Source organism: Gopherus flavomarginatus, chromosome 23, assembly GCF_025201925.1.
Source record: "Gopherus flavomarginatus isolate rGopFla2 chromosome 23, rGopFla2.mat.asm, whole genome shotgun sequence".
NCBI classification, from domain to species: domain Eukaryota; kingdom Metazoa; phylum Chordata; order Testudines; family Testudinidae; genus Gopherus; species Gopherus flavomarginatus.
Window position 1 is genome coordinate 874,760 of NC_066639.1, and position 22,111 is coordinate 896,870.

General features: G+C 50.5%; 2 protein-coding genes across 53 annotated transcripts in view; one reads left to right on the forward strand and one right to left on the reverse strand.

Moving 5' to 3' along the window:
• Positions 1–21,692, forward strand: part of LOC127039342 (zinc finger protein 501-like) — a 259,420-nt gene extending 237,728 nt beyond the window's left edge. For 36 of the 44 annotated variants that reach the window (XM_050932826.1, XM_050932825.1, XM_050932832.1 and 33 more), the window contains one exon: positions 18,496–21,692. In XM_050932826.1, the coding sequence (XP_050788783.1) occupies positions 18,496–20,018 (1,523 nt within the window). In that variant the 3' untranslated portion in view covers positions 20,019–21,692. Of the gene's footprint in view, positions 1–1,764; positions 1,918–1,989; positions 2,002–2,022; positions 2,044–4,060; positions 4,152–13,368; positions 13,496–16,231; positions 16,346–18,492 lie in introns of those variants that run through there. The other 8 variants (XM_050932842.1, XM_050932843.1, XM_050932859.1 and 5 more) reach the window with 7 other exon arrangements.
• Positions 1–22,111, reverse strand: part of LOC127039340 (zinc finger protein 135-like) — a 154,088-nt gene that overhangs the window by 41,825 nt on the left and 90,152 nt on the right. The gene's annotated exons all lie outside the window — the stretch shown is intronic.

Sequence of the window (22,111 nt, forward strand, 5' to 3'; positions counted from 1 at the left end):
GTCCTTCTCCCTCCAGCAGGAACCCATAAGCAACCCCCAATTATCCCTACCTGAACTGGCTCCTCTGCAGCCATTTCTCTTCCTTGTCCCATGGGAGGTTGGGATGAGCTGGAGGGAGATGTGGACGTCATTCTGCAGCCTGGCAGGGCGAGAAGGGCAGCTGTGGAGGTTTCAGAACAGACTTTAGTTCATTTCACATCCTGATTCCCCCAGCCCCTTTCCCTGCAGACAGACACCCCAGATTCTGCCATACTAGCAACATGCTTGATCGCTTTATTGCAGTGTCAATTTATTGCTCAGCCCACAGAGACATTTTTAAGTCTCTTCAGTAGCAAAGACTCTGAATAGAAAGCTAGAAAAGAGCAGAACCCAAGGAGGGAGGCTTTTTTAACAGGAGAATGGAAGGCCAGGAAGGGCCTTAGGTAAGCAATTTCCATGCCCTATCACTAGTAAATAATGGCCACCATGGATCCACCCCAGAGGTGGCTGCATCTTAGCACTGTAGGAAGCAACCCCTCAGGGAGCCCATTTGTTATGGGGTTTGGGAAACTTCTGGGCCCACGCTGCACTCAGAGAGACCTCCTCATCCCGTGTCAGCTGGAGCAGAGAAAAGGGTCCAGCCAACTCTCCTGCTACCAGCCGGGACCCACTGATCCCCCAAACAGGGGTAGGCCTCTGGTTTTGACGTGTATTAAAGATGTGGCTGGTCTCTTTCATGAGCAAACATTTTAACAGAGATAAAGGAGGGAAGAAATGATTCTCAAAGGAGAGGAGAAAAGATGATCATTGGGCAATTTAACCCCCTGCAACCTCGGGGCAACTGGTTTCCTCCAAAAAAGGAGACATTGCTGGGATTTATAAACATAGGAAACCCCTCTTGCACTGTGCCTCAGTGGGTCACAACTGAGAATACCAAATTCAGGACAAACTGCTGAGAAATGGGCAGACACACCCCAAAGCTGGTGGGTTATTCTTCTATAAGCTATACCAAACCAGCCACAGAAGTAAACTTCTGGCTCAGCGCATTGGGTGACAAGAAGTCAGAAATGCAGCCTCCTTAGGCATTCCAGTCCTGGATTCAACGAGACTGAATGACCAGTGGTTATTTAAGACCAATTTCATCAACCAAAGGGGTTCTTCTGAACCCAAAGGGCCAGCCATGTACCCAGGTCAACGTATAACTCAGAGCTTATCCAATAATCACGGGCTTGCCAATGTTTTATGATCCGTGACTCGCTAGACACCGCGGGGATAGGATTTCCCCTGCGCTCAGGACGAATGCAGAAAAGCGGCTGGGAACCTCTCTCCCCATTCGCCCTCCCTCTGTCTGTCCAGCCCTTTCCCCTGTTCCCTCCCACACTTCAGATGAGCAGACAGCAAGTGTGAAAAATCAGGCTGGGGGTGGGGGCTAATAGGAGCCGATATAAGAAAAAGACCCAAAAATCAGGACTGTCCCTATAAAATCGGGCCATCTGGTCACCTTATGGCCCCACCGGCAGAGGCTTGGTCACTTGCCTGTCCCTGGGGGGGGGGGGGGGCTCTCCCTTAGCTGGATGGGCTCCCGGGAGTGCTGACAGGAGGGAGGGACCAGGGCAGGGGCTCTGGGGCTGGCAGACACGGGTGGAGGGAGCAGAGATGGGGGCCGGACGCAGCCCCTGTCCCAGCCAGCCCGGGGCGGGGTTTGACCACAGGAAGGGGCTGGAGCAGCTGGGGGCGGGAGGAAAGAGCAGGAAGACTCAGACTTGGAGAACAAAGCTCAGAGACGGGAGCGGGGCAGCTCCTAGGCGTGGGAAAATACACGGAGCCGGTGAGATCTGGGCGTGGGGAAATACACGGAGCCGGTGCGATCCGGGGGCCCGGGCGTGGGGAAATACACGGAGCCGGTGCGATCTGGGCGTGGGAAAATACACGGAGCCGGTGCGATCCGGGGGCCCGGGCGTGGGAAAACACACGGAGCCGGTGCGATCCGGGGGCCCGGGCGCGGGAAAATACACGGAGCCGGTGCGATCCGGGGGCCCGGGCGTGGGAAAATACACGGAGCCGGTGAGATCCGGGCGCCCGGGCTGAGCAGCTGCTGCTCCCCCCATGGGGTCTGTGCTGGGGGGAGCCCGGCATTAACCCCTCCCTGCCTGGCCGGGGGGAGCGTGCTCCTGCTGGGATCAGCTCCTGAGCAGGAGGCTGCAGATAAGTGAGGGAGACCTGGTGGGGAGGGCTGAGGGGGATGTAGCGTCTCTCAATATTGATCTGTAACCTACTCCCCTCCCCGGGTTTTCCCCCCTTTTGTCGCTTATTCTCCCAATGTCCATTGAACATCAGGTCAGATGTGCCGGGGGGGGGGATTCTCCACCCATTTTATCTGCAGCGATTTGTCCTTGTTGTCTTGAGTCATTCTCCCCCCCCCCAAGGGGTCGGGGCTTAGTGGGGGGGGCCCTGAGACCCGGCTGCCTGTGGGGTGGGGATAGGGGCCCTTCATATAAGGGGCACTGGTGGGGGAGAGGAGCCAGGGCCCCCATATGCCCCGCCCCAGGTTACCCCGTCCCACCCGCTCCCTGGAACCACCTGGCTCCATCCTCTCCCCTGGGAACGCCCCATGGCCCCCGGGCTCCCTCCTGCCACGTGACTGTCCGGCAAAAAAAGAGGGGTGGGCGGGTCGGACATGGCTTCCTGTTGTGTATTGACCATGGTTGTGTAACGCCCCAACGCTTCCCCACTTCCCCTCCCATCGCAGACTGTCAGTGCAAAGTCCTCAGAGCTTGTTTTCTGTTAGCAAAGATTGCTCCATTTTCTCCTCATTTCTACTGATTGTAGAATGATACTGATTGTCCTGCTTTTAGCTACCTGAAGGGGGGTCCCAAAGAGGATGGAGCTCGGCTGTTCTCAGTGGTGGCAGATGACAGAACAAGGAGCAATGGTCTCAAGTTGCAGTGGGGGAGGTCTAGGTTGGATATTAGGAAACACTATTTCGCTAGGAGGGTGGTGAAGCACTGGGATGGGTTCCCTAGGGAGGTGGTGGAATCTCCTTTCTTAGAGGTTTTTAAGGTCTGGCTTGACAAAGCCCTGACTGTGATGATTTAGTTGGGATTGGTCCTGCTTTGAGCAGGGGGTTGGACTAGATACCTCCTGAGGTGTCTTCCAATTAGGGTGACCAGACAGCAAACGTGAAAAATCAGGACAGGGGGTGGGAGGGTAATAGGAGCCTATATAAGAAAAAGACTAAAATATCAGGACATCTGGTCACCCTACTTCCAACCCTGATATTCTGTGATTCTATGCTTGAAAATCTCCCCCCTTTTCTCTCTAGTGATCCAGGTCTGCTCAATTATCACTGAGATGTCCCATCTAATTATCGGCTATTCACATCAAAGCTCAAATGTTGCCCTTTGATCCAATTCTTGACTATCAAGTGAGATAAAATCGTAGCAAGTTTTGCCTCTGTTCTCTCGACTTAACAAAACATTGATATGAAATCCGTTCAGATTTTCCCCTTTTCCCCTGTATCAACTATCGTATCAAAACTCCTCATCTGTTTCCACTTTCCTGAAATCGGTGACCAAGGATCTCAAATTCCTTATATTTGCCTCCTTTTTCATTACTCACTAAACACCGATGTCAAATTTCAGATCTTACCGTGTCCCATGGAATGATGGAAGATTGATTTGAAAAAGGCCTCTCCGGTGTGCAGGGTTGTTTTTCATGGCAGCCTGTTCTCTGTTTTGGAGGGAACCTTTTGCCCTGAGTCATTCTTCATACTAGAGGTTGCAGGGAGTTAAATTGTCCCCACTCACCTTCTCCTGATCAGCCTCAGGGGTCCATCCAGGCTGGTATCTCGCCGGTAGATCACACTCATTGGCCCATCCAGCCTGATACCCTCTCTCTGAGAACCAGCCCAGAAACTGTAACCCTTCCCCCACCCGCTGTGCATGGACTCTTATCATACAGTATCATGTGGGAATATTCGCCCTGCAACCCAGCCCAAGAGCAGTTTGTGAGCTGAAGCAGGAGCGTAGCCTGTCCCGTTTATTTTCATTGTCAACGCAGATTCTAATATTCCTTCCACCAGGCCAGAATATGCACCATGGCTGAGATCCCTGCCTCCCTCTTCCTGCTGTGAGAGAAGTTACAGGTTACTGATGGGGAAACTGAGGCACAAAGTGAGTAAGTTTCCTGCTGAAAGTCCCACAGGCTATGTCGGAGCTGGAAGGGAACCCTTAGAAATGCCTTAACTGCATCACTGCCTTTTCTCTCAGACGTGTCCCCTCTAGTGCTGGGCAAGCAGTCCCTGCTCAGTCACTATCCCTGACCATAGAGCCCAGGAGTCCTGGCTCCCAGCCTCCTCCCGCCACCCCCATTCTAACCTATTAAATCCCACTCCTTTCACCAAGCAGCAAATTTAAGAATTTAAGGTGATATTTAAAAATAGGCTTGAAAGGATTGGATTTTTAATCAGTCAATATCAGCAAACGTTGATTTCACTGTACAAACACAAACGAAAAACCCATTTTGATTAGAATAATCTAAAATCACAGAGAGGCAAAGTAAGGGGGAATTGCTGTTTGAGACGGTCTTAAATTGCTTCAACGATATTTACCTTTGTACAATTGTTGATGGTTTGTATCTGAGCAGTTCTAAAGCTGTAACTTGATTCTCAACATCTGTCATTGAATAACTGTCCGGCCCCAACCCAAATTCCCCACAACTGTGAAAATTTAAATCCAGAAAAGTGGAAAGGCTTCAGGAAACATCGATCTCCATCAAAATGATTTTAAAAAAATCAAATTCTGCCAAGTTTACTTAAAAGCAATCCCAACGTGCTAGGAAATCAAAATACCCACATAAGGCACCGCAACAACCTTAACTCTGCCCTGTAGTGACAGCAGGCCATAGCTGCAGTGTTAGGATCAAAGCATTTTAACATGTGGGGTCCCACGTTCGATTAAAGTGATCTGTAAAGACACAGGCGACCTGTCCCCTCAGGGTGCCACCTGCACTGGGTTGTTCCTTTTATTGTTACTTCCCTGAAGTGAGCCGATACATAAAATTCTGTCTGATCTAAAGTGTCCCCTTCAGATTTCAGGTGCGTGTCTAATATTTTGCATGTAGGGCCAGGCCCTGGGAGAGACAGAGCTTTGGCTTCATTTAAACTTGGGGTTGTAAGCAGCTTCCACAATTTGGCCCTTAATATTTACATTTTCCCCTGTCCTGTTTAAAAAGTCCTGGGCAGTGGAGAGGGGCCGGTGCGCGCTGCAGGGTCTGCAGCTGAGTCCCACAAATCCTTATAGCCCAGCAGAGGGACGGCAGGGATTGGTGGGTCTCGAGGGTTTTAATAATAAACACGCCAATGTCATAGTTCTTAATGAATTGTCATCTGACGATTCCCGAACACACTGGCCAGCCCCGGGAGTCCGGGGAGGGAATACGATTAACCTCCTTTGGCCAGCGGAGACCCAAAGCACAGGAGCTTTTCGTGGTTGACTCACAGCTACCCAGAGTGAAATTCACTTCATGGGGTAAATCCCGGGTCACTGGGCTGTGCAGGTGAAATCGCGGGATAGGGAGGTGAGTTCCCGCTCCGCTTCCCAGGCATGGGACCCCAGCACGACCCCTGCCCACATCCCAGTCACCGGCCTTCCCTTGCAGCGATGGCTTCTGCCCCACTTGGTGCTCCCAGAGCCCCCTGCCATGGGGCACAGAGGGGGCAGAGTCCCTGCTGCAGAACCGCTCCTCCTCCAGGCCATGTGTGTAATGGGGCGAGGTTATTCTGGGTCTCCAGGCTGGGGATGGGTTTCACCCCCAGAGAGAGACAGGGACAGAGCAGGAACTAGCACCCCTATGACCCATTCCCTGCCCCGACCCCACACCCAGAGGAGGGGGAAGGTTCTGGGGGCAGGCTGCTGTCTCTCTGGGCTGCTGTGAGAGGCACGCAGTGCCCCCTCGCACAGCCTGGGGCGGACGGGAAATGCCGTTTCCTTGTGGGAGGGTGAAAAATGTTCGGCCTGGAGCTCTGTCTCCCCTTCGTGGCCGGTCCATGTCCAGGCACGGCCGTGATCTGCCGTGGGGCGATGTGGAGGGGACTGAGAGGGTATGTGCCTATTTATTTCTCCTGTCTCTGCCCGTTTCTCTCTCCTTTCCCGTGTGTGCCTGGCACGCCCACAGACGGGCTGGGGAGGGGCTATTCGTGCCCTTAAAATACACTGCTGCTCGCTCCACTGGGATCTGCCACTGCTCCATTTCTCGCTTCCCCTCTGCTGGTTTTTCCAGTTCTCCAATGCCGATTTAAAGTCTCCTCGCATTTGGGGCACTTGCCTGCCCATTTCATCTGCAGCGATTTGTCCGGGCGTAGGTGGGAAACTTGTTTTTTTTTGCCCCTGAGTCATTCCCCAAATGGGATGCGAGTTGGTGGGTGCTGCTTTGGAGAGCGATGGCTGCCTCTGGGGTGGGCACAGGGGGGCTATTCTGTGCCAGCAACAGGGCGTGGATGGGGAACGGGAGAGGAAGGGAGGAGCAGGTGTCCCCCATGGAGACTGCCCAGCCCCATGTAACCTAAGTCTCACCTGCTGCCACCACCCCCCTATGGCCCAGCTCTGTTCTCTCCCAATACCAGCTGCCTGTCATCTCCTGCTGCCAGGAAACCTCCCAGCTCCATTCCTGCTCCTTTGCCTCTGAAAGTTGCCTTTCCCTGGGCTTTGCTGCCTGTGTGCATGGCAGGTCAGGATGGGGAGCCATCACTTTCTGGGTATTTACTGAACATTCATCTAGGCCCTGACACCTTCATTCATGCAGAGGTAAGGTCGCCCAGCAGTATGTTGGGCCCTGCCAGTGTCAAGTTCAGCAAAAGTCAAACCTAGGAAATAGAGAGCTAATCTGCATACCAGTGCAATCTTAACTCTGCCCCCTGGAGTTGGCAACAGCCACTGGGTGGTATCTCCCTGCACTCCAGCTGCACTCGCTGTGTTAGGTGTAGCTGTGTGGAATGGTAGAGGGGTTAGTTGGAGCAGCTTGGTAGAGCTGTGATGTGATGACATCTGGGGGATTCATTTGAGGAGAGTCATACAACTGTGACTGTGATATGAAGAGAGCTGGGTTTGCGTGTCCCTCCGCCATGGGTATGATCAAAGAAAAGAGGGGTATGTGCATCCTGTGGTGCCAATCTGCATCGTGTCAGTAGCAGGCCACAGGGGTCTGCTTGCCTTGAGGATTGTCAGCAGTGAGGTGGGATGGGAGCGCCGTCTGCGTGCTCAGTGATGGGTCCGGGACAGTGGAACGTTAGCTGGAAATCTTCTGGAGAAGGGTGGAAGGGCTGCATAAGGGGGCGAAGGCGTCGTTACATTTACCGAGGATACGTCTGCCCCGGAGGCGCTACAGAGGCACAGCTGCACCCATGCTTCTAGTGCAGACGCTGTAAGCTGGCGGGAGAGAGCTTTCCCATCGATTTATTAACGCCAGCCCCCACGCCCAGCAGGAGCGGTGGTGGTGGGAGAAGCTCTCCTGCCCAATTGCATCATCTACGCCAGTGCTCGGGTAACTTATGTCACTCGGGGGGTCGCTTATTCACATCTCTGAGCAACGCAAGTTACACCGAAGTAATTTCCAGTGTGGACATGGTCCAGGAGTGAGATGGTTTCTGGGGGGCAGGCTGAGTGTTTCAGTGTAGAACTAATGTCAGTCCCTCCTGTCAGCCTAAAAGCCAATTCTGTCTCAGCAACGGACAGGGGGTTGTGCTGCAGTTGTCATGGGCCCTGTTCTCTGAGTGATATGCGCCATCTGCAATAGTGCAGTGGAAGTGTGGGAGTCATCAGCCATCATAGAATATCAGGGTTGGAAGGGACCTCAGGAGGTATCTAGTCCAACCCCCTGCTCAAAGCAGGACCAACCCCAACTAAATCATCCCAGTCAGGGCTTTGTCAAGCTGGGCCTTAAAAACCTCTAAGGAAGGAGATTCCACCACCTCCCTAGGGAACCCATTCCAGTGCTTCACCACCCTCCTAGGGAAAAAGTTTTTGCTAATATCCAACCTAGACCTCCCCCACTGCAACTTGAGACCATTGCTCCTTGTTCTGTCATCTGCCACCACTGAGAACAGCCGAGCTCCATGCTCTTTGGACCCCCCTTTCAGGTAGTTGAAAGCAGCTATCAAATCCCCCCTCACTCTTCTCTTCTGCAGACTAAACAATCCCAGTTCCCTCAGCCTCTCCTCATAAATCATGTGCCCCAGCCCCCTAATCATTTTTGTTGCCCTCCGCTGGACTCTTTCCAATTTTTCCACATCCTTTCTGTAGCGTGGGGCCCAAAACTGGACACACTACTCCAGGTGAGGTCTCACCAATGCCGAATAGAGGGGAATGATCACATCCCTCGATCTGCTGGCAATGCCCCTACTTATACGGCCGAAAATGCCATTAGCCTTCTTGGCAACAAGGGCACATTGGTGACTCATATCCAGCTTCTCATCCACTGTAACCCCTAGGTGCTTTCCTGCAGAACTGCTGCTTTACCAGTCGGTCCCCAGCCTGTAGCTGTGCATGGGATTCTTCTGTCCTAAGTGCAGGACTCTGCACTTGTCCTTGTTGAAACTCATCAGGTTTCTTTTGGCCCAATCCTCCAATTTGTCTAGGTCACTCTGGACCCTATCCCTACCCTCCAGCATATCTACCACTCCCCGCAGTTTAGTGTCGTCCACGAACTTGCTGAGGGTGCAATCTATCCCATCATCCAGATAATTAATAAAGAACAAAATTGGCCCCAGGACCAGAGTTAGGGGTGCACTGGTGTGTACCTTAATTCTGTATTTCCTGGTTATTACATGTTTGAGTTTTGCTGAACTGGAAGGACACAAGATACTGCTGGGAAACCTTAACGCTGTGTTGACAAAAGTGTTTTTCCCCCCAGAAAATTTCCAGGGATTTTTTTTTTTTACTATAACTAGAAATGTTTGCTGTAGGAGATAGTGTTAATTCAGGCCATTATCATTCTCACCTAGGTTGTAATTGTAAGCATAGACAGGTGAAGTGTCTTGCCCAAGGTCACGCAGCAGACCAGTAGCAGAGCCAGGAATTGTCCCAATCCATCCGTCTTTCCCCTGGGACTCACAGTCGCCGTGTGATTCTTAGCTGTTTCTCCCATCGTCCCTACATATTGTTACTGTGCACTGGGGATGATGTTGGTGTTTCGAAATGCTTGCAGTGTCTATTTGCTAACAGGACCGGTGGGAGACATTTCAGGCACGCTCTGTGGCCCAAAATCTTGACAGCTTTATGACTTCATGTCATGACCGGGCTGGGGATGGTCAGTCCTAGTGGCTGGAGCAGGATTTGGGAGCCAGGAAGTGGGATAAGTGGCCAGAGCGAAAGTCAGGAATTGGGAGGGTCAGAGCTGGAGCTGGGAAGCAAAACTGGGAACAAGGCAGGATCAAGGCCCAGGAGCGCCTGATGTGCTGTGGTTACAGTAACTCTCCGTATACAAGAGGAGACTGGTGTGTCGCTATCTTTCACCCCTACCCCTCCCTCCGACACTTCCAGCTCCTGTCCACGCCTGGCACCGGAGAAGTCATGAGCACATAAGAAGATAATACCTGCTCTCTTCTGCCTTGTGCAGCTCCGTACGCAGATCCCAGGCAGGAGCTTACTGGAGGGCCGTATGCTACACTGCTTATGTAGCCCAAGCTGCAGGTCCCACACCCCCATTTCCAGCTGGGACTCCTGCCTCTGCTTTATCTAGCTTTCCCAGGGCCCACCTAGTCTATCCTGCTACCTAGCCAGGCCCCCTGCCCCACACTGGGGTGACATATACCTTAACTATTCATTTCCTGGATTTCAGAGGATTGAATCTGTTACCTTCTGTCCACCCCGCCCCCACATCCCCAGTCTCAGCTCCCATGGGGCCAAGGAGAGGGGAATCAAACTCCTGCAGATGGATGGAGCCTCCTTGACATTGGGGAAGAGAGGTGGCAGAAAGAGCTGCTCACACTGTCCCAAGAAGGGCAGAGTACCCCAGATCCCAGGACAGGGAGGCGGCAGGGAGAGGGACCTATCCCCCTGCTGAGGTGCAGGGCCTCCCCAAGATCCTAGCGTGCACAGCTGAAGTCACAAGTCCAGAATCGGGGCTGAGGGTCAGAACTGAGTTATCTGGAGCGAAACAAAAACCAAGGCAAGGCTGGAAACCAGCAGGTGCAGAAGCTGTCACAGCCGTGGGGAATGGTGTGGGAAGACAACTGACTCTGCCGTGGGTCCTGCTTGCCGCCCGTACCCACCCTCGGCAGCCTTAGGGCCAAATTTCTCAGGGTACTTCTGGTGGAGTTCTCACAAGGATGTTCTCAGCTGGTTTCCCAGGTCACTCGGCCAGATCAAAGCCTTCCCAGTCCACCAGAAACTGGGGTTTTCCCCTAACTCACCGAGAGTCAAGGATTTGGTGGACCAAATCCCCCTCCTATCGATAGAATCTTATGGGTGGCGGTGGTGGGCTGGAGCAGTTTGGGGTTCCCAGTCTTGGGCTTCAAAAGTGAGATGTGAAAGATGAGATGGATCTTCAGGAGCCTGAGCAGTTGTAACTTGATGGCTCCTGGAGTCACTAATATTGAAGGGGGCCAGAACTGGATAGTCCAGTTTGGCAGATGGGTGGCTTGATCTAAAGTTCTGGGCAGAAAGCTGCAGCTTGTCCCCTACGGACAGATTGGAGGCAGCACACATGGTGCTTATAGGCTTGTTTAGTGAACTACAAGTGTCTCTTAAGCTCCCGGTCCACCTGATGTGGCAGGAGGCTATATCTGTGGTGGCTGGTATTGGGTAACTCACGGGCGAGTCTGGGGGGTAGCCATCGTTTGCAAAGAATGGGCTGTGTTGGATCAAGGCATGGCTTGCATTTCAGTGTTGCACAGGAGGGAAAAGCCAGTCATCCCCGGCGGTAGCTCAGAAAGAAGCAAAGATACTTTTTGATTAGTTTGCCTATTCGCCTGCGAGTGAAGGATGGATTAGGGGAGGGCCTTGATGCCAAGGACTCCCAATATGATGCCCGTTGGTAACCTGTGATAGCAGAAGGCATTTTTCTAGCTGGAGCTGAGCCATCTCCCCTGTGGTAGGAATGGTACGACACAGAATGAAGCGCACCGTTGTTGTTAACAGGTGGATGACAACCAGGATTACTGAGTGTCCTTGGGAGCACGGCAGCTCTGCAGTGAAGTCCACAGAGATAGTCGATCAAAGCTGTGGATTCCTGGGCAGAGGCTGGAGGAGATCTAGGGGCTTCAATCCTCAGTTCTTGGTATGGGCGTGCAGGTCACAGGTTTGCAGATAATCTTAGATGTAAGCTCAGAGGCCTGACCACCAGAAGCTCATTGAGACCAGATTCCAATTCTTTAGCTGGACAAAAGTGAATTGTGACAATGTTTCAATACCTCTGGAACATAGAGACAACCTTGCAATGGGGAAACCATTCTGTAGTTGCATAGAATCCTGTGGCACCTTATAGACTAACAGACGTTTTGGAGCATGAGCTTCCGTGGGTAACATCTGTTAGACTATAAGGTGCCACAGGACTCTTTGCTGCTTTTACAGATCCAGACTAACATGGCTACCTCGCTGCTACTTGACATTCTGTAGTTGAAACTCTGATTCGTGTTGGGTTGGATGTCTGCATCATTCAGGGTCTGGGTCGGGAATGGGTCGTCGGGGATCAGCTAGTGGATGGAAGACGTCACACAGCTGACAATAGTCCCTTTGACAGAGTTGGATGCCTTAAGCATGGCGATGGAGTGTTCTTCATCAAGTGCGAGAGACTCAACTTTGCAGAACAGGGCATCTGCTTTCCCGTTTCTCATTCCCGGGTGAGAGATTACAACAAAATGTAAGTGAGAACCAAAGTGGGATCCGCTGGTCCCTCTTCTTCAAATTCATGTAGCAGTCCCTAGGTATTCCGAGTTCTTATGGGTCATCAGGACTTGGACTAGGAATTGGGGTCCTTCTAGGAGGTGGCACCACTCCTTGAAAGCCACCTTTTAAGATAGTATCTCCTTCCCCAAATATGGTAATTGTTCTCTGTGGCGGTTAGCTTCCAAGATTAAAAAGCAGAGAGTGGATTTGGTTGTGGGGGCCTGCACCAATGGCAAAGTTCGAGGCATTGTTCTTGACATAAATGGGTTAGTGGGATCTGAGTGAATCAGGATAAGTGATGAGGTGAATGCACTTTTCAGTCAGTCAAGGGCTGACTGATTCTCTGTGGACCAGGCAAGATTGGATCCCCTTTTTCTCAGTGAAACCAGGCTAGAGAATCTTTTAATAAATTGCCTGTAGAAATTGGCAAACCTCAGGAATTGTGGCTCCTCTGTGCACCCCAGTCGGATACTACCAGTCTTATGTGGGTCCAAGGTGAGTCCCTCAGGTGTGACTGTCTATTCCAAGAATTTCACTATCTCCTTATTGAACTCGCATTTCTCAAGCTTTGAGTAGAGGTGGTTGGTCTAGGCGTAGACTCTCCCAAGACTGCATACACGATCAGGAGTCGGAGCCCAGGGTCAGAACCTGGTTATCTGGAGTGGGGCAAGCCTGGGAACAAGCTGGTGCAGGCGCTATCAGAGCTTTGAGCAGCTGCTGCACTGCTGTTGCTGCTGGACATAAGAGTTGGTCTGCTGACTCTTCCAATCAATCACACAGTATAGCCAATTAGGCAATTTATTACACACTAGCTGCACTCGTTATGTTGCACAGAAACTGGTTCTGCTGTAGGCCCTGCTTTCAGACTCACTGCTTGCAGGCCCTGGTTCCTGACAATCATTTTTTTTTTTTATAGAACAGAACTATTTACTGAAAAATGTTGCCTCTTCTGCATTATTATTGATACTTCTGCCATTTCCATTTAGTAATGTACCAATACCATTGTTAGGAGTTGTTTTGTTCTAGTACAATTTTAAAGAATTCTTCTTTATATCATCCTTAACTCTGCTGGCCCTAGAGTTCGTCTTGTGTCCCTTTGCTTCCCTTTTCAGTTTTCTACAATTCCAGGCCTCTGACTTATATTCTATCCTATCGACTTCCTTTTTCTTTTATTTGTTATATATTGTTTCTTCATTTTGAGGGAGTTGGGATTCCTTCCAGGGGGCAATAGCAGGACCCTGCTGGGGGCTCCATCTACTGTATCAATCTCTGGTTAGTAGATGTGTGATAGATGTGAAGACCGTGGCTCCCTCTGTCCTGTGGGTGGGATGAGGGGCTCTCTTTCTCACCCTATCCTGATGCCTCCTAGCTGCTCTGAAAAGCATGGGGGTGGGACTCTGCTACCATGCCACTCGAAGAGCTTCCGTTTCACTGGCCCTACCCTCCCATAAATAGTGCGGTTATCACTGGGGCAGCAGGTACTGACTGGGGAATTATTTTCTTTCAGGGGCCGGTGACCTTCGAGGAGGTGGCTGTGTATTTCACCAGGGAAGAGTGGGCTCTGCTGGACCCCGCTCAGAGAGCCCTCTACAGGGACGTCATGCAAGAGAACTATGAGAATATGACATTGCTGGGTAAGAATTCCTGTCCACTCAGTTATTAATCATTGTGGGGGCTTGCTTTTATGTTTTGTCATCAGATAATTTTTGACAGGTTTCTGTACCCCCCCCCTACTTTTTTTTGCCTTATGTCCTGCCCAGGTATCATTTTTGGATATGTGAATTTTTTTTTTGTGCTATGGCCATTTTGGAAAAAAAATTTCTTTACATTTTGTTTAATTTATGCTTTCTGGATTTATGAAAACTGAATGGTAACTTTCCTACCTCCTCCTCATTTTAAGAGGCAATTCTAAATAAAGTCTAGTAAATAGATGTACTATGTCGTGCATGGATTGTGTGGTGGTCAGATGAACCCATCTGTTGATAGGCGAGTGTATATGGTGCCGTTCGGGAGTGAAGAGAGAACAGGGGGCGGGAAAGAAGATGCCAGTAGGTGGGGAGGGCTGAGGCTCTGTAGGGAAGGGGACAGTGTGTGGGGGGAATTAGGGCTAAGGCCTGGTCCACACCTGAAAAATAGGTTGACCTAGCTATGTTACTGAGGGGTGTGGGGAAAAAAAAATCACATCCCTGAGAGACATAGTTAAGCCAACCTAAGCCCTGGTGAAGACACTGCCAGGTCGATGGAAGTATTCTTCTGTCAACCTAGTGGGGCAGAGCTCTGACCGTGTCCCCGTGGGTCCCGCCCTTCCAGGCGGTTTACACTAGCCACAGAGGCTCACTGTGACCCTCCACGTAGCCCTTCTCTCTCTGGGGCCAGGGTTACAGTCTACTGAGCCCTTTTCATCATAGGCCAGCAAGGAGGTTGGTGAGAGAACTCCCACGGTCTCTGTTGTCCCTGGGGGCTTATTTCAAGGTTTCCGGTGTACGGCTTCGTGAGCCATGGGAGTAAGGGGTAGGCTGGGTCTCCCAGAATCACTATGGGCATTTCAACATCCCCCAGTGGAATATTCTGGTCTGGAAAGAAAGTTCCTGCTTGCAGCTTGCTATACAGGCCAATGTTGCAGAAGATGCACGTGTCATGCACCTTCCCTGACCACCCTGCGCTGATATCAGTGAAACAACCCTGGTGATCCACAGGCACACAGAAGAAGCCCTTTCTATCGATGGGGCCAAAATTGGGATATGGGTGCCATCTGTCACCCCAGAAGAGTTAAGGACTCCCATTCCTGCAAAGCCAGGCACTATTTCATGCACATTTCCCAGAGTCACAGTCCGTAGCAGGATGCAATGAATGGCCTTGCACACTTGCGTGAACATGACCCCCCCCACACACACAGTCAACTTCACAACTCCAAACGGATTCCTGACCAACCTGTAGCAGTCTGGAGTTGCCAACTTCCACACCGTAATTGCCACATGCTTCTCCACCAACAGAGCAGTCTCATTTTGGTGTCCTTGCAGCGCAGGGCAGAGGCGAGCTCTGCTCACAGTTCTAGGAAGTTGGCTTTGTGCATCCAAAAGTTTTTCAGCCGCTGCTTGTCATCCCAGATCTCCATAACAATATGATCCCACCACTCAGTGGTTGTTTCCCAAGCCCAGTAGCAATGGTCCACCATGTGCAGCTGCTCCACGAATGCCAAAGGTAATCTGGAATTGTTTCTTTCCATGGCACACAGCAGAGCAGGCTCCTTGGAGTCCTGTTCAGCTTTGCAGCTGATGAAATACTGTATGATTAGCCACACTGTGTAACCAGGGCACTAGGAATGTGCCTGGCGGGCCATAAAACTTGCTGACTGCCTTTGTCACTGAACCGTCTTTGTGCTTGTCTTTTTCATAAGTAACATTGAGGTTTGCTGAATTAACTTGCTGCATTATTTACTAATTACAGTAAAGTTTTAAGGACAGACGCAGGGAGCACCCTGAACACCATTACTAAGGCAATGACATTTTAGCCTTTAGCCCCCTCCCACATACACACACGTTTTTCCCCTAAGCCCTGTGACTCTGCCACCTTTGCTGAAATCTTACGTTCCTTGCACCGACAATACGCTCCATCCCTGCCACAAACGTGTGCTTTCTAGTGATGTCATTGGTTGGGAGGGAAACTTCTGGGGACTGAAAGGGTCTCACTTCACTCACTCGCCTTCTGCAGTGACCACAATCTGTCTTCCCTGCAGGTGCCTGGGATCTATGAGTCAGTCCCTCCTGGAGTCGCATGGTCTGGTTCTTTCACATTCTCCTTTCCCAGAAGAACCAGAGTCCGTTGTACCTAAATTATTGTATTTAATTCACTGGAGTTATCCACATGCTGAGGGAAATTCATACTCCCTTCCATTGCATCTGACTTACTAGCATCCTTATTTCCTCAAAATGTGCGTTCCTGATATATAATACCCCTGACATACTGCATTCTGGGACCTCTATACTCCCTCTTCTTCCTTACCGTGCTGAACCCCACCAGCCAATGCTCCCCCATTCCAGCTCTCCTACAGCTCTCTGTCTCTGCTCCTCTCTCTGCCAGAAAGAAGCATTTCTCAGGGGACTTACCCACTGTCTGGAGTCTTCACTGTCTGGGACATGGAATTACCTTTGCTGTGTTTTTGGAGCCCATCTGATGAGTGTCGAGCTCTGTGTGTTCACAGGAGAGATGGGGATGGTTAAATCCCCCAAAAGCAAAGCATCCAGCACCTTCAGGCAACTTGGGAGTTGGGCCTGGTTACTGGCTGGGGTTAAAATAATAGAACTTTTTTTTTTCCCCGACAAGTGTCCCATGAATTCAACTGATGTCCCTTGTTTTCTTCCCCTGAGCAGGGCTTCCCATTTCCAAACCTGATGTGATCTCTCGGCTGGAGAAAGGGGAGGAACCCTGGGTCCCAGATCTCCAGGAATCAGAGGAACAAGAGATCCTGAGAGGTGCCTGCCCAGGTGAGGAATTATTAAACGAACTCAGAAGCTGTCAGTGCCTGAAGGAAGGAGCTGGGATTTCCTACAAAGACCTTGTGAGCTCTCTCAGTTCAGGACTCAAACTAGCTATGGGAATAAAGGGAAACAAGAAGACTTTTTATCAATACATTAGAAGCAAGAGGAAGCCTAAGGACAGGGTAGGCCCACTGCTCAATGAGGAGGGGGAAACAGTAACAGGAGACTTGGAAACGGCAGAGATGCTTAATGACTTCTTTGTTTCGGTCTTCACTGAGAAGTCTGAAGGAATGTCTAGTACAGTGAATGCTTACGGGAAGAGGGTAGGTTTGGAAGAGAAAATAAGGAAAGAGCAAGTAAAAAATCACTTAGAAAAGTTAGATGCCTGCAAGTCACCAGGGCCTGATGAAATGCATCCTAGAATACTCAAGGAGTTAATAGAAGAGGTATCTGAGCCTCTAGCTATTATCTTTGAGAAATCATGGGAGACGGGGGAGATTCCAGAAGACTGGAAGGGGGCAAATATAGTGCCCATCTATAAAAAGGGAAATAAAAACAACCCAGGAAACTACAGACCAGTTAGTTTAACTTCTGTGCCAGGGAAGATAATGGAGCAGGTAATCAAAGAAATCATCTCCAAACACTTGGAAGGTGGTAAGGTGATAGGGAATAGCCAGCATGGATTTGTAAAGAACAAATCGTGTCAAACTAATCTGATAGCGTTCTTTGATAGGATAACGAGCCTTGTGGATAAGGGAGAAGTGGTGGATGTGATATACCTAGACTTTAGTAAGGCATTTGATACAGTCTCGCATGATATTCTTATAGATAAACTAGGAAAGTACAATTTAGATGGGGCTACTATAAGGTGGGTGCATAACTGGCTGGATAACCGTACTCAGAGAGTAGTTGTTAATGGCTCCCAATCCTGCTGGAAAGGTATAACAAGTGGGGTTCGGCAGGGGTTTGTTTTGGGACCGGTTCTGTTCAATATCTTCATCAATGATTTAGATGTTGGCATAGAAACTACGCTTATTAAGTTTGCGGACAATACCAAACTGGGAGGGATTGCAACTGATTTGGAGGACAGGGTCAAAATTCAAAATGATCTGGACAAATTGGAGAAATGGTCTGAGGTAAACAGGATGAAGTTCAATAAAGATAAATGCAAAGTGCTCCACTTAGGAAGGAACAATCAGTTTCACACATACAGAATGGGAAGAGACTGTCTAGGAAGGAGTATGGCAGAAAGAGATCTAGGGATCATAGTGGACCACAAGCTTAATATGAGTCAACAGTGTGATACTGTTGCAAAAAAAGCAAACATGATTCTGGGATGCATTAACAGGTGTGTTGTAAACAAGACACGAGAAGTCATTCTTCCGCTTTACTCTGCGCTGGTTAGGCCTCAACTGGAGTATTGTGTCCAGTTCTGGGCACCACATTTCAAGAAAGATGTGGAGAAATTGGAGAGGGTCCAGAGAAGAGCAACAAGAATGATTAAAGGTCTTGAGAACATGTCCTATGAAGGAAGGCTGAAGGAATTGGGTTTGTTTAGTTTGGAAAAGAGAAGACTGAGAGGGGACATGATAGCAGTTTTCAGGTATCTAAAAGGGTGTCATCAGGAGGAGGGAGAAAACTTGTTCACCTTAGCCTCCAATGATAGAACAAGAAGCAATGGGCTTAAACTGCAGCAAGGGAGATTTAGGTTGGACATTAGGAAAAAGTTCCTAACTGTCAGGGTAGTTAAACACTGGAATAGATTGCCTAGGGAAGTTGTGGAATCTCCATCTCTGGAGATATTTAAGAGTAGGTTAGATAAATGTCTTTTAGGGATGGTCTAGACAGTATTTGGTCCTGCCATGAGGGCAGGGGACTGGACTCGATGACCTCTCAAGGTCCCTTCCAATCCTAGAGTCTATGAGGATTTTCCCCAGCATGTGTCATATCCTCAGGTCAGATGTTGCTCATGACTTCCTGCCCATCCTGACTGACACCTGGCAGTAGCTCCTTCCCTGACCTGAGTGTTTGGATAGGATGTGAAAACAAAATTTCTCCCCTATGGGGAAAAAAAGTTTATGTAATTCAGTTCCTGATTTTTCCTCATCTCTCCCATTTTCCATTCCTGTTTATGGTGTCTCTCTGTATCCCAGCAGGTGATGGGATGGTGAGTGAGAAGGAGGGTCAGAATCTTCAGCAGAAGGATGATGTGAAACTGGAACCACACCGGATATTATTGCTAAGACCCAAAGGGAATGTGTGCAGAAGTCTTGAGCAAGGAAAATCGTATGAGAGTCAGCACAGCCCAGGGAGCCAGCCAGGGGAGAAAGAGGGTAAATCCATTAATTGTCAGGCAACTCACAAAGACCTCAGGGGAACCACAGAACAGCACACAAACCTCACAGAAGAGGGAAAAAACTCATGCACTGAGTGTGGGAAAAGCTTCCAGGGACGCTCAGGCCTTAGTAATCATAAGAGAATCCACACGGGAGAGAGACCCTACAAATGCAGCGAGTGCGGGAAAACCTTCACTCAGAGTTCTCACCTCATTAGACATGTGAGAATCCACACTCAGGAGAGACCCTACAAATGCTGTGAGTGCGGGAAAAGCTTCACTCGGCACTCAGACCTTATTACACATCAGAGAATCCACACTGGGGAGCGGCCCTACGTATGCTGTGAGTGCGGGAAAAGTTTTGCTCAGCGCTCAGCCCTGACTAAACATCAGAGGCTCCACACAGGGGAGCGACCCTACGAATGCAGCGAGTGTGGGAAAAACTATACTCGAAGCTCAGACCTCATTACACATCAAAGAATCCACACGGGGGAGAGACCCTATGAGTGCAGCGAGTGTGGGAGAACCTTTACTTGGCGCTCAGCCCTCACTACACATCAGAGCATCCACACAGGAGAGAGACCCTATGAATGCAGTGAGTGTGGGGAAACCTTTGCTCAGCGCTCAGCCCATATCAGACATCAGAAAATCCATGCAGGGGAGAGGCCCTATGAATGCAGCGAGTGTAGGAAAAGCTTCGCTGAGAGCTCACACCTTATTACGCATCAGAGAATCCATACAGGAGAGAAGCCCTACGAATGCTGTGAGTGCGGGAAAAGATTCAGTCAGAGTTCATACCTTACTAAACATCAGCGAATCCACACAGGCGAGCGACCCTATGAATGCGGCGAGTGCGGGAAACGCTTCACTGACCACTCTAGTCTTACTAAACATCAGCGAATCCACACTGGGGAGCGTCCCTATGAATGCAGCGAGTGCGGGAAAACCTTCACCGAGAGCTCACACCTCATTACGCATCAGAGAATCCACACGGGAGGGCGAGCCTATGAATGCGCCGAGTGCGGGAAAGGCTTCACAGAGCACTCAACGCTCACTAAACATCGGAGAATCCACACGAGAGAGCAATGCCATCAGTGCACTGAGTGTGGGAAAACCTTCCCTCAACGCTCACACCTTATGAATCATGGGAGAATCCACACAGGGGAGAGACCCTATGAATGCAGCGAGTGTGGGAAAACCTTCACGTGGCGTGCAGCCCTTAGACATCAGAGACTCCACAGCGGGGAGAGACCCTATGAATGCAGCGAGTGCAGGAAACGCTTCACCGAGAGCTCACAACTTGTTAGGCATCAGAAAGTCCACAAAGGAGATGATAAACCATAAAAACTGTATCTAGGCCTGTAAGTTTCTGCAAAACTCCATAGTCCTATGATTCACGGGAATGTGTCCCTCTCCTGCCAGGAATGTCAGTCAGCTCAAGGTGTGGGAGATAAGGGTGATCTCAACTAGCTATATCAGCATAAAAATCTACCCAGGCCTCATCCCCACTAGGATTTTCCATGGAGTTAGGTAGCTCGTGTTAGCTATCCTGATGTAAAAACACAACTAATCTTACAATAACAACATTGCTCGTGTCTAATGTCCAGGGTTCTCTAGCACGTTTAAAAAAATATCCTAGAACTGGAAGGGACCCTGAAGGGTCATTAAGTCCAGCCCACTGCCTTCACTAGCAGGACCAAGTACTGATTCTGCTCCAGATCCCTAAGTGGCCCCCCCAAGGATTGAGCTCAGAACCCTGAGTAATGCTCAAACCACTGACCTATCCCTCCCCCATGACCTGACCCCCTCTCCGTTTCCTAGTCAAAGCCAATCTGGAGCATTACGTTTATACTCCTCCTCCCACTGTTAGAGCCATGCAGTTCACCCTTTGGAACAGATTGTCTCATTCCCAGTTGCTCACACACTGAAGCTGGGTGTGCCGAAGACGTTTTGTATCATTTTCCACATTTAAATATAACAAGGAGCCGAAGCAGGGTGGGAGAGGTGTGGTTTCAGCCTCTGTGGCACCTGAAGGTGATGGGCGATTTGCAGGGATTCCATCGTGTTGCAGCTTTACCTTTATCTTCTTCACATTCTGCCCGTCTACTTCCCAAAATGTCACTTGAAGAGATGGAGGAGGGAGCGGGGAGGGTTGGCCTGGTGATGTTGCATGGGAGTTTCACTAGTTTACTGTCTGGCATTAATACTAGATGGTGGTGGGAGATCAGCATGTGACTTCTCTTGAGGGATGTTACTTGAGCACATAACCTGAGCCCAGGAGGGAGCTGGAGCCAAGTGACACCTTCTGCCCGGGAAACTGGACAAAGGCTGGAGGAGACGGCTGGAGAGGGTTCTGTTTTGGAGCTGTCTGGGGAAATGGAGGCAGGTCTGGGCTCCCCACCCCCCCAAGATGGACCTGACCGAGGGGTCCTGTTTCCTGTACCTACATGTCCTGCTTGGGACCGTGTTCCTGTCATCTAATAAACCTTGTGTCACCAGCTGGCGGAGAGTCACAGTGAGTCGCAGGAAGTGGAGGGTGCAGGGCCCTGACTCCCCCACACTCCATGACAATAAGGACTTGTTGGTAAAACAGAAATTAAACAACACAATGACCTGCATCTGCACAATAACAAAGCTAAAGGATGAACTGGTAAGAGTCATTCAGGAAATCCCAGCAGCAGAGAAGACAAGTTGGTGACCTGCTGTGAGACTTTATGCACTGATAAGTGGTTCTTTGAGTCTGTAAAATATTTCACCAAATCAAGCCTCCTGCAGCCCCTCGGTGGGTGACATCAGGCAGAGAGGAGCTGGGGTGACTAGGCATTGGGGTGCCTGTGCCTTTAAGACCCCAGCCCTGGGAAGCTCGTGCTGAGAGGTGCTGTCGGTGGGAGGGGAAATGAAAAAGCCCCTCTGTACCCCCATATTTTTGCAAACACGAGTGTCTCAGCCCACCAAGGTAACTGTTACCCCCTCTGCCCCAGCCTCTGTCACCATCTGGCAGCTCCTTCCCCCGGGGCTTAACCCCATGCTCCATTCCCCCATCACTGATTTTGCACCTCAGCCCCCTCCCACCCCTGCCTCTTAACCCCCCGCAGGCCATTTCCACCCCCTCCTCAGATCCTGGCCAGATCCCCCCTCTGAACCCCTGTGAATAGCTGTCTGCAGAAGCTGATTCCAAGTAAGGGCAGGGTGAAGGGCAGTGGCTTCAGCAGATGTTACTGAGCATGCTCAGTGCCTCCCCCCCAGCAGCCAATTCCTACAGTAGCAGTTTCTCCCATAGGAGGGCAGCGGCTCCATCACCGTCCAGGCGCGTTCCCTGCCCAGGAGCAGATCCCCAGGGGCTGAGCAATGAGCTGCTCCCGGAGCCTTTGGGTGGCGTCTCTGTCCTGCCCGCCCAGCGCTGGCCCTGGGGTCTCTCTGGGCCAGGGCCAGCAGAG